Genomic DNA, 12896 nt, shown 5'->3' on the forward strand with positions numbered 1-12896 from the left:
CATGACAGAATTCCCACTCCATGTCCCATACCTGAATGGATGGGGCCTCCTCACAACCCCCTCTCATTTAGATAATATCCTAAAGGCCCCCGACAAGAGCAGATATAGAAAAATTAAGAGTGTCAATGTCACCATAAGGCCGGCTTCCATCTCCATCACATTCACATGCAAATTATACAAGTGGCTGGGGACCAAGCAATGAATTCTATTATAGCCAGCTTGTCACCTGCACGTGGGGAAACTTTGAGTGCTTAAAGGGAAAGTATGTTTGGGACAATTCCTTTTTGATAGAAGAGTAACAAATGATAAACTGAATTACAGGGTGTCTGGCTGGCGCAAGTCCCATGACTCAGCCGCAATCTGTAAAAGAACCTCATAGTAACCATTTAGTTTCCCTGCAGTGCCTCCGCAGGACAAATTAGGGACTGCAAGATGACTGCAAAGTCACAAAGAGCTTCATATTATATTAAGTACATATAATCAGGGCATTGAAGGCTAAAGTGATAAAATTTGCAGTGGACTGACCATAGGACCCCCTTTTAATGTCATAATGTTATAAAGTTATACAATGCATAAGTGGATAATACATTTTCCCCCACCAGAGTCAAAAAATCTCAATAACCATGAATGAACCCTTTTACTAGGGGTGATCAACTGTGGATGCGATCAGCGGACTTCTCTTGTTCAGATCTTTTATATGAAAATAGAAATCATTGTTCATCAGAAGTATATCTACCTTGTAAATGGGATATTCTGCTGGCAATAATGGAACTAAACAGGCGTACGAGTGATGGAGCAATCACTTGTGTGCCCAATGTAAACTGTCCTTTTAACTCGTCAGCTTGTATATAGTCAATTGGCACACGTATCAAGCAATTGCCTGCCCATATACAACGACCTTAAAGGGATATTTCAATTTAAATTAACTTATCAACTATCCACAGGGCCCAAAGGTCCCCCTGCTCAATTTCACACTGATTATTAGTTCATTTAAAGGGAATCTGTCACTAGGTTTATGTTGCCTTAAGTGAGGGCAGCATAAACTAGTGACAGAAATGCTGAACAAATCGGTGTATTACTTACATCATTCTGTTCAGCGGTTCTCCTAATATGCAGGAGAATAGGATTCTTGACGCACCCTCCCCCGCCCTCCAGCTGCTGATTGACAGTTGTCTACTAGAGATGAGCGAACCTAGAGCATGCTCGAGTCCATCCGAACCCGAACTTTCGGCATTTGATTAGCGGCGGCTGCTGAGCTTGGATAAAGCCCTAAGGCTATGTGGAAATCATGGATATAGTCATTGGCTGTATCCATGTTTTCCAGACAACCTTAGAGCTTTATCCAAGTTCAGCAGCCCTCGCTACTCAAATGCCAAACGTTTGGGTTCGGATCGACTCGAACCCGAACCCGGTTTTGTCTACCCATGCTGTGTATAGGCAGTCAACTGCCAATCAGCAACTGGTGGGCAAAGTTTTCTGCTTCTCATGAATATTGAGGACTACTGAGCTCATGCACTTAATGGAGAGGACTATTTATTTTTCATGTTATTCAGGACAATATCTCTGAATTAACTGCACAGAATAATGTACTGTAAGTGATACATCATTCTGTTCAGCTTCTCTGTCACTAGTTCATGCTACCTTTACACAGGACAGCATAAACCTACTGAGAGTCTCTGTAAATCAGAATACCGCTTTAAGAAAAAGAGTATGAAGGTACAATGTTAGTGCTCCTCTGTATCTTGGACCAGTGCGAAGTTTTTAGCGATTAAGCTTAGCATGGTCAGCTACTAGTGTGCTTTGAGTGGAAATGTAGTTAGACCTCTGTCAAGCTGGAAGTGTACGGCTTTGCATGAAGAGGCTTCTGTGGGTTTGGCTGCTTCTGAAAAGCAACTATTCTGAGTTTAAGGGAAAACAAAAGGGAAGACAGGTTCAGTGCTGCACCAGCTATTTCTCCCCCACTCACGTCTTATCCCGCTTCTGGTCAACACTTACTATGTGTACTCCATCCAGTTTAAACCCTTGTATATAGTTTGATCTTAGTGCAGTGTTCCTAAGAACCTTTGTGTGGATCCGAAGCACCAATTACACCAAAATATCCTGTCAGAATGGAGCTACTGACATGTCAATGGTCTATGGGGATGCCAGTGAACTGAGTACTGTACTCTCTTCCCGTCAGCAGTCCCATATTCTGTGAATTAAGTGGCAGCATGCACACGTGACCATGGCCTCTCCCTGTGTAATAGGGGATGTGCGGCCAAGAGCTTATTAAAGCAAAGGGCTACATGACCAATCTAGCCATCGAGCTTTGCCTGTTGTCGTGTTCATACTATGGAATCCATGCAGAGAACTTCAGACGGCAGAATCCTCCTGATCATAGAATGGAGTCTAAGGCACGTGCGGAGATTCAAGCTGAAGAGCGCAGGGGGCGAGCAGCAGAATCCGCAAGATGTTCTCCGTGTGAATTCCATAGTGTGAACGCACCCTCAGACAGACACTGATTTTTACCTACTGTTTTACACTAGGTGGATTTTTGAGGTCTAAGAGTTAAAAATGAACGCAACTCGAGCATGCTCCAGTCTCATTGTTCAGTATTTGATTCTCAGTGGCTGAAGAAGTTGGATGAAGCCCTGGAAACATGGATACAGCCATAGGCCATAGGTTGTATCCATGTTTTCCTGGACTCTCTAGGGCTTCAAGTCTCTAGGGCAATCAAGTGCCGAACAATCAGACTCGTGCTGTCTCGCATTACATAGAAATTCACTGATGTGCATGGACACTGTGTAATGCTTCAATTTCCCTTTGGTGGTGATGTAGGGAAATTAAAGACTGCCAAGTATTCTTACAGGGTCCCAGAAAAAGGGCACTTTGTTATCATCTTATTGTCAAATATCCCTTATTACGAGAGACTATGCAAAACAGATCCCCCTCAAGGAAAGCTTCCAGTCCTTACCTTTCAGAGTGGTTACTCTGCTATTTGCTAGAATAGGATCAGAAACTTAATCTATGTTAGTAGAGGCCGCGCCAAGGCACACTTTAGCCCTAAAAAGGTACAGTATCGACTATGTTTAAGTTGGTGTTGTTTTGTCATGCACTAGTGGCTCTAGTGGGACCAGAGCTTTCAGAGCATTACTAAATTTAAAAGCACAGTTCACTTATCTAAAAAAAAAAAAAAAAGCAGGGCAGACAAGTCCCTGTATCTAAGAACACCTATATAATCCAAGATCAAGCACCTATATGTAAGTCCCTGGATATAAGAACACCTATATAATCCAGGATCAAGCGCCTATATGTAAGTCCCTGTATATAAACTACATAGGATTCTGGGACCCCTGGCTCTGTAACGCCTGTCCTGTGACCACTACGGAGATGACGTTATAAAAGAAGCATAAACATTAGTTTGTGCATTTTATTCCCTATTTTCCATGCAGCGATTTCCTGTACTGATACTGTCCACACAAGAGCTGACACTCTCTCTTTTTTTTATCCTCTGTAAGAAATGGAAATAAAATGTCGTTCGAGGTCACAAATGGTTTGACGCATGGAGTAATGCTAGAGCTTCCAGTGTGTCTTTGGTTAACAGCCAGCGCTTTTAACCACTGCGCCAGCTTTTTCTCCCATTGTAAATGATACCTGTTTATATGAAGTCGGTACAGTTCTGGTGTGTATCTGTCTGTGTGGGGCTCTTAGGAGTGGATCTGGGGTCTATCTGTCTTTGAGGAGCTCTGATGAGTAGATCTGGGGTGTATCTGTCTTTTGAGGGGCTGTTTCCAGCAGTTCTGGGGTGTATCAGTCTGTAACTAGAAGTTTTGGCACAATGATCACATCATATTCCGTATATATAACTATGTTTAGTTTTTGTACTGGAAGTATTCTGACTGTTATTTTTTTAATCTCAGCTGGGCAACCTTTCAACTATGTGCTCTTAAAAGAGAGAGCGAGAGAGACGTCTGGCACATTTAACCATTTCTCTGCAAGGGATAGGTTTCCTTACGAGAATAGTCCTGGCAATGTAAGCCTGAAATGCCATTTAGAAGTGCACCTATGGCCTATACCTACCATTCATTAGATATTAGATGTTATATTATTAGATCATTTTATATATATATATATATATATATATATATATATATATATATATATATATCATGTGTAGGCAGACCTGCGGTGGTTGTAGGATCTGTACACAATATGACATCTATGACACCTTAAAGGGGTAGGTACGTGATTGGAAAAGGGGAATTTGCTCTTTTTATTTTAGAAACAGCACCACCCTTGTCTGTGGGTATGTGTGGTACTGCAGTATGCACATGGAACGAGCTGAGCTGCAATACCTGGTACAGACAAACATCACCTACAGACACCCTGATAAGAATATACACAATGGGGGACATTTATTATCAGGCTAAAATGCCATTTTATGGTGCAGATGAGCCCAATGCATGTAAATATACTAATAAAAACTGGTGTCGCGAATATTCAATTGTGTAGGGTCCCTCTGAGCCACTTACACCAGAGGGGCGGGGAGGCGGTATAAAGGGGGTATGAATGCACGCAGAGGGGGGCACGGCCTCTGCATTCACCACATTTAACATTTTTCCGCCTGAAAAAAATGCCAGTAAGGGTGCCTTTACACACACCAGATCCGCAGCAGATCTGATGGTGCAGATTTGATACTGTGTTCAGTTATGTAGATCAAATCTGCTGCGGATCTGCAGCAGAAAATCCGCTGCGATACAGTGTTTGTGAAGCTACCTTAAAACCTACGCCAGCTTGGGAAGGCCCCTCTGACACTTTTCACAAGAGAATAAAAGGATTTTTCTATGTTCTGGAAGCACAGGTGGATATATGACAGGTACCATGTGTCTCCTTGACCTAACAGCTATCTAACAGTGTCAGCAGTTTGGAATGTGAATTACAGCCGAAAGATTCACTTTAAAGTGATACTATCACACAAACACCCCCTTTACTATCTCTTCTTTTCATCGGTGGACAGTGTCACCAGTTGGGCCCCATCTCCCTGCTGTCCACTGATGAATAGAAGCAATTTTAGAACAGAAAGAAGACATAGACACGTTTTATACAGGCATATATTAAATGTGCAGCCTCTAAGCTGGTGGATGGTGTTGAATACCTGACATAAAGTGAGGGAGGGTGACAATATCACTTTAAAGGGATTATCCTAAGAGTAAAAATTATCGCCTATTTGCAGGTTAAGGAACAAATAGCTGATGGGTGCAGGGCTGACCACTGGAACCTTGACCAATCATAAGAAGAACGATCAACAGTCCCCCATGTGAATGGAAAGGCAGTAAAGATGCCAATCCATTTACTGTCTATAGGATTTCCAAACATTCAGGAATAAATGGAGCAGTGGCCCAGCATGTGCACTCATGCTCCATTCATTCAGGGGAACAACTGACCTCTGTTCTTGTTATTGTGTGTGTCTCAGTGGTCCCCACTGATCAGCTACCAGTCCCCCATAATGTTTAAGGTGCCCGCTAAGCCCAGCAATGTTGATCATTGGAAAAACACAATATATTGCACTTAATGGCCTGATAAATATTTCAGTGTGAAATGTTTTGATCACCACGGTCAATGTCAGTTTCCAGTGTCCCCTCGGTGGATAAGCAACCATCAGAAAGGTAGTGGCAGTTATCCTTCCTCCATTAAAAAATCAAATGATCCTAGAGAAATGGATAGGTTACAATGCAAATATGTTCTTACAATCCAAAAATATTGTCATTTTTGTATGATTAACGAAACAAAACATACAAAAAGTGTTTTTTTTGTTTTTTTTTATAGGCTTGTGTTCCTTGCCCTGAAGATGCTTCATCTGTTATTCGTGTTGTCACTGTCTCCTGTGATGCTTCATTCGGCATCAGCACCATTTTCTGGCCAACAGCAGCACCCAATCCCAGACCCCTGCTACGATGAGCATGGTCTTCCCCGTCGATGCGTGCCTGAGTTTGTCAACGCAGCCTTTGGAAAAGAAGTCCAAGCCTCCAGCACATGTGGACGCCCAGCCACCCGCGCATGTGATGCTTCAGATCCAAAGAAGGCTCACCCTCCGTCTCATCTAACCGACCTTAACTCAGCTGGAAACATGACTTGCTGGAGATCAGAAAGTTTCCCACGTCATTCACCACAAAATGTCAGTCTAACCCTTTCACTGGGAAAGAAGTTTGAAGTGACCTATGTCAGTCTACAGTTCTGTTCTCCTCGGCCTGAGTCTGTAGCTATTTTCAAGTCTATGGATTATGGTAAGACTTGGGTTCCCTACCAATATTATTCATCCCAGTGCCGCCGTCTGTATGGGAAACCTAGCCGTGCTAGTGTCACCAAGCAAAACGAGCAGGAGGCACTGTGTACTGATGGACACACAGATCTTTATCCACTGACAGGAGGCCTTATAGCCTTCAGCACCTTAGATGGAAGACCCTCAGCCCAGGACTTTGACAACAGTCCTGTGCTACAGGACTGGGTGACTGCTACTGACATCCGTGTGGTCTTCAGTCGTCCTCACCTTCAAGGGAACAGGGATTCTGAAGTATCAGATGATGGTCCAGGTTTCTTCTACTCAGTTGGAGAGTTTCAAGTGGGTGGCAGGTGCAAATGCAATGGACATGCCTCTCGCTGTGGCAAAGACAAAGAAGGACGGTTAGTTTGTGACTGCAAACACAATACAGAGGGACCAGAATGTGATAGATGCAAGGCCTTTCATTATGACCGACCATGGCAGAGGGCCAATGCCCGGGAAGCCAATGAGTGCATGGGTAAGTGTGTGATGGAAATGCAAATTGATTTTTTTCCAAACCCTTTTGTTTTATTGCTTTGTTCACCAAAGAGCCATCTCGAATATTTGACTTACGCAGATCAAAAACATTTAAAAGGTCAAAGTTTCACGAGACATGAAAAGATAAATATTTCCTTGAAGGGTAGAATTGATTTATGAAGCATAGTTTACAATAACTCTAATTACAGATATTTAGATTACATTCAGTCCAAACTATGGTCATTCACAAGCCAAGTTCTGATTCCTGAAAAAGGAGAAAAAAAATGTTAAACACAAATTCACAAAACCCAGTCTGTCCTAAATCCTAATCCTTACCGACTTTCTTCAGTAGTTGCCCATACCTTAGTGATAACCTGTTCCTCTACTGAAATCCAGTTTTATAGCTTCTGTCACTTCCCAATCCTCTCTCTCTAGTGTCTTAGGGCATTGTTTTCTTCTTTATATCAGTTTTCATTATCCAGTGACATGTAGCTCTTATGTCTCTCCAGCTGGTGGCAGCTGCAGATACTACTGCGTTCTAGAGGCACTAGAGGACATCATAGCATTGCTGGAAAAAAACACATAGCTGCCAGTTAAAGGAGTCTTCCCAGCCAATGATTGGGTTATAGCCACTTCCCCTGGAAAATTAGCTATTAGCTAGTTGGGTGACACAGCTGCTCACTTAAAGGGGTTGTTTCTTTAAGGCAACCTGTGTCCATATGAACTATATCAAAGACGGAGATCGAAAATTTGAAACCCAGAGGTTGTGAGTTGGAAAAAAGTTGAGTACACTCAATGGCTGCTGAAGGTGAATGCAGCCCTACGGAGTCCTGTAAAATATGGATACAGCCTATGGTTTATGGCTTCTTCAGGACTCCCTAGGGCAGCGTCCAACCTTAGAAGCCACCACTAACTGTACTATTAGTCGCAGATAAAAATTTCACATAAGCTAGAAAAGGTTGAGAAGCTTTTTTTATATCATCTTCAGTCACAAGTTGGTTACACACATTAAATAGAAGCGGGCATTTCGTAGACACAGCCATACATATTTTATTCCATTGGCCGTCACATTTGTCTAAAACACGAGCAATAAAGCTTTCTTTTCCAACAATAGTCATCTTTTAATGTTAAATTTCACCTGACAAATAATCATTTTGGTTGAATTTGTCCATTTTCATCAATTGTAATCTAATGTGTCTGGCCACCTATACTGTGAATTACAGATCTCTTCTGTGTATTCTCCAGCTTGCCTCTCTTCTCTGTCTTTTCCCTATGATCTGAGCCTTTTCTTCTCTCATTCATGGAGCATGTGCCTTTTCACAAACTCTTCACAAAAGCCTTTGTCCTCTTTCTATACATTTTATGCAGGCTGTGTCTTCTCCCCTTACCTTACTAGCAGCATGTGTTTCATGGCCAAGCCTTCCTTACAGCCTACGTCCATCGCTCCCACATCGCTTAATCAGTCTTTTGCATGAGTCATTTTTCTTATTCTGCAACCCCCCAGCCTGATTTTCATACATCATCCTTCCTAGTGTCTTGCCTCTCTGCTCCATCCACATCCACCATAATTTTCCTTATTCTACTATGCAACCACCTAGCACACACACAGTCTCATTTATCGTAGTATATTACTTCCCTATTTTATCACTCCTTCCTTTATAGCCCTTACAGTCTTCCATCGGAGGTCCCCCCACCCACCTTACGCTCCTGACTTTTCACAATGACACCTCATCCGCTTTTCTGAACAGATGCTCTAATTAGCACCAATTAAAGGAATCCTCTCTAGTCTTAGCGGGAGGTCCCCTTGCAAGGAGTCTCTCCCCATGTCTCTACTCAGTCGAAAAGGAACCATCTGTGTGGGCGGCATCTCGCAGCCTCAACCAGTGGCCAGGAAAAAGAAAGTATCAGTGATACTGTGCCAAGATCAGGAAACTCTTCACCTGAGTAACTTAAGATTCTGAGTCATATATACAGAGCGTGCCTGATCTGCGCTTCCAGAACAGCCAGATGACATTGTGCTCAGCAGTAAGGAGTGAAAAGTTAATCGCTTTATTATCTGTTAATTAGAAAAATTCCAAAACTCTTGCCATTGGCAACCCCAGAAAACGCTGAGGAATCTTAATGAAGTGGTAATTGTAGCCAACATTGATAGCAAACACACATAGGCCTGGCAGAGCAGCCGTCTTTTACATCAAGGAGTTGGTATGATGACCTTTGCAGCCATCCCTGTACTGGAGGAATATGCTTTACAGCTTAGCTGCCTACTATTTACATTGACTGTATGACTGAATCCAACTCTTGGGTGTGCCGCTGGCCTCCGAGTCTCTAGAGCCAGTAATGAATCAGAGGACCTTCCAATATTAGAATGATTGCCATGAAACCGCACACATGCAAAACATCATCTATGGGACATTTGCTCTGTGCCTGGAAGTTTGCCCTGCAGGGAACAAACACGATCAGCCATAACATTAAAAATGATACGGTCTAGGGACCATTCGCACCACTAAAAGAGCTTTGACCAATTGAGCCACTGACTCCATAGACCAGTAATGTGTCCTGTGGCATCTGGCACCAAGATTAGCGAACTGGTCAAAATGTTCAGGTTTAGTTATCCAAACCAGAATGCTCAGGGTTTGATTCTTGAGGCTGCAGAAGATGGATGCCGCCCTTGGGAGTTCTGGAAAACATGGACACAGCCTGTGTTCAAATAACATTGCTGAACCAAGACATTTTGATAGGTTTGCTCAACATTAGTTGTCAGTAGATCTTATAAGTTCTGTAAGTTGTCCTGTGAGGTGCGACTTCCATAGATCAGACTTTTTTTTCTCCAGAACTTTCCACAGATAATCAACCAGATTGGGATCTGGGGAAACTGGAGGACAAGTCATTACCTTCATCTCTATGTCATGTCCCTCTGTTTGGACCAATTCTTGCAGTGTGGCCGGGGCACTATCCTGCTGAGAGGCCACAGAATGAAGGGGAGTCTTGGTCTGTACAATGTAGACGTTTAGGCCTCTTTCTTCTATCACTCCATGGTCCAAATCTGATGCTTTTGTGCCCACTGCCAGTTTCTGTGGTAAACAGAGGTCGGCATGGGCACTCTGACTGGTCTGTAACTTCACAGCAAGCTGCAATGCCCCGTGTGATCTGTCACCTTCCTATCATAGCCAGCAGGTATGCATTAGCTCTGATCAGGAAAGATGGGCTGGTCTTCTTTCCCCACATATCAATAGGCCTTTCCCCACCAGTCACAGTTGTCCTTCCTTGGACACTTTTGATAGGTACTAACCACTACATACTGGGAACACCCCACGCGGCTATTCAGGAGATGCTCTGACCGAGCCTTCTTGTCCTGGTCATAGTCGCTCAGATTTTTCCTGCCACCAACGCATCAGCTTTAGGATATGTCTGTTGAGTTGCTGCTTATTAATCAACTTGTTTGACTTGCAACTATCTTCCTCGACCATACTTGGTTTGGCCAAATGTATATGTTTATTTGAATTCGCAGACAGAGGAGACTCCGCTTTGGCAGTGAAAAGAATCAGGCATCTTGAACCTCATTGCCTCTTATGGCAGATATCAGTGGAAATTAGAATCTGAAATATATAGGGCCAAGCTGCAATAGCATACACAGGCCATGAACACCAGTGGTGCTGTTTCTGGAGAAAGAAAAGCAGACCCTACTCCTGGAAATTCCTTTAACCCTTCAACGATGAGCACCATACATTTCTGGTGCTGCCACCAGGGACTGAAGCATGGGTGCTGCCTGTGTACGTCACCTGCTCCTTAACAGAATATGAAACATGCTCAGAAGCTGAATTCACTTCATAGAATATGAAGACCAGCTGCCACCAGCGGCCAATAATAAATCAATGACCGACTTCAGCAATCACATTGACGGTCATTTAACCCCCATTTAACCCCTTCAGCATTTAAAAAGTAAAATGGCAATAGCCAGGGAAATCGGGCGCTCGATTGGCGCCTCTCCAATGTAATAACAAGGTGCCAATGTGCCAGCCAATTGGTGATCTCCTAAAAAGCCAGGTTGTACTAGCAGAGCACCAATCTGACTTATCAGAAAGCATAGAATTGTTCAGTATAAGCAATCATTTACATTTACAAATTTAAATCACTCCCCTTTTCCCATCCTCGCCGCACTCCCCGGTGTCCTCCTTACTAAGGGTGGGTCCAGACTACGGAATTCTCGCGGATAAATTCCGTGGAATTCCGTCGCCTGTATGCGCTCACGGCCGCGTGCCTTTCTGACGGCTCCATAGACACAATTCTATGGGCCGGCTGATTCCCCATTCCACCGAAAGAATTGTCACATCAATTCTTTCAGCAGAATGCAGAATCAGCCAGCCCATAGAATGGTGTCTATGGAGCCGGCGGAAAGGCGCGTGGCCGTGAGCGCGTACAGGCGATGGAATTCCGCGGAATTTATCCATGAGAATTCCATAGTCTGAACTCACCCTTAAGGCAGGACTGCTCTGTGGCTAGTGATTGGTTGAGCAGTAGTGGAGGCAAGATCATTCATTTGGGGCCTGGAGATGATGTAGAAAGACACGGAGCGCGGAGAGGTAAGAATAACCTGTTAGATTCTGCATCTGGGCAGCAACATATGATACGTTAATTCTGAGATGAATACCTCTTTAGTATCTATAAGAGAAACAGATCACTGATCTCAGGGAGACCAGCCAAACAATAACACTGCCGGCTGCCAGTTAAAGCGTTCAATGCAGTAAAATCCTAGGTGCATTGCTCCCTGGAAAATATGAATATGCAAAAGAAGAGCCCGAAAGAAGAGGAGCCTCATTTAATAGTCTCGAAACACAGGACTAGCCAGATATCCCTGTGGGAAGAACCCCGCCAAGGGATGGCTCCTGTAGGGAAACCACCAAAACCACCTTATTAGGTGGCCCTTTAAGTCAATCTAATGACAAGGCGGGTTCTTCCCAGAGGGATATCTGGCTAGTCCTAGTTTCGAGACTGGTAAATGAGGGGCTCTTCTTTTGCATATTCATGTTTCCCAGAGAGCAACACACATAGGATTTCACTGCTTTGGGTGCTTTAACTGGCAGCCAGCAGGGATATCGTTTGGCTGGTCTCCCTGAGATCAGTGATCTGTTTCTTTTATAGGCATTGCTCCCACCTAGCCAGAATCCTGCTCCACACTGATGAGGGGCAACACCCTGAAACAGTTGTCTGTGAATGAATATCTGGCCTTGGTTTTTCCCTTGTCATTACATTGACTTATAGGGCCACTTAATATGGTGGATTTGGTGGTTTCCTTATAGGAGCCGTCCCTTGGCTTGGTCCTTCCCAGAGGGATATCTGGCTAGTCCTGTGTTTTGAGACTCTTAAATGAGGCTCCACTGCTTCTTCTTTTGTATATACCTTTAGTATCTAGCGATTACATGACAGCAAAGATAAATTCCTGATTTAAAAAATATCACATAAATGGATAGCCACAGCTATGGATTGATGCCTGACATTACAATGTTCTTGGACGGTCTCTTAAAAGCAATGGGCAACCCCAACAAGGTTAGGAAAACATCACCAATGAAGGTTCTGATAATTGCTCTAAGTCCCACTGCCACTGCTGGACTCCAGCTGTCCTACAGAAAGCATGGTGTGTGTTCTTTTTGATACTACGGATTAGCTAATCTGACCTGTGTCTCGGCAGCTGCTGATGAACTACAACCCTCAGCAGGTTTGGCTCGGTGGCTGGAGCAGTGCACATTGCTTGCGTCTGATTTATATAATCAATGGCTGTTACTTTTTATAGGAATAAAAAATGTTCAGAATATCTGGAGACTATTTACATTAATGTAAGTAGCAAAACACCTATTTTATTACATCTCAGAGACTCGTAGCGCTCCAAGAAAAAAAAAAAATATTGCTATGTTATACAAGGCGCCTGGAGCTAAGGTCCCCTGCCAGATATATACCTGTAGTGTATATACTATATAATGGGAATAAAAACACATCATGACTTATCCCTATTCAACATTAACATTATACCTCAGCTTTACTTCCCCCTGGGCAACTATTCGGATCTCTGCCCTGGAGAGAACAAGGTCTATGAGGCATATATTCAGAATACGTCCAGCCCTGACAC

At 43.5% G+C, this 12896-nt stretch overlaps 1 protein-coding gene across 1 annotated transcript in view; it reads left to right on the forward strand.

Moving 5' to 3' along the window:
- Positions 1–12896, forward strand: part of NTN3 (netrin 3) — a 53618-nt gene that overhangs the window by 12123 nt on the left and 28599 nt on the right. Inside the window, exon 2 of the mRNA XM_069983967.1 lies at positions 5806–6776. Coding sequence (XP_069840068.1) covers positions 5828–6776 — 949 coding nt within the window. The 5' untranslated portion in view covers positions 5806–5827. The remainder of the gene's footprint in view (positions 1–5805; positions 6777–12896) is intronic.

Source organism: Dendropsophus ebraccatus, chromosome 9, assembly GCF_027789765.1.
Source record: "Dendropsophus ebraccatus isolate aDenEbr1 chromosome 9, aDenEbr1.pat, whole genome shotgun sequence".
In the NCBI taxonomy this organism is placed as follows: Eukaryota; Metazoa; Chordata; class Amphibia; order Anura; family Hylidae; genus Dendropsophus; species Dendropsophus ebraccatus.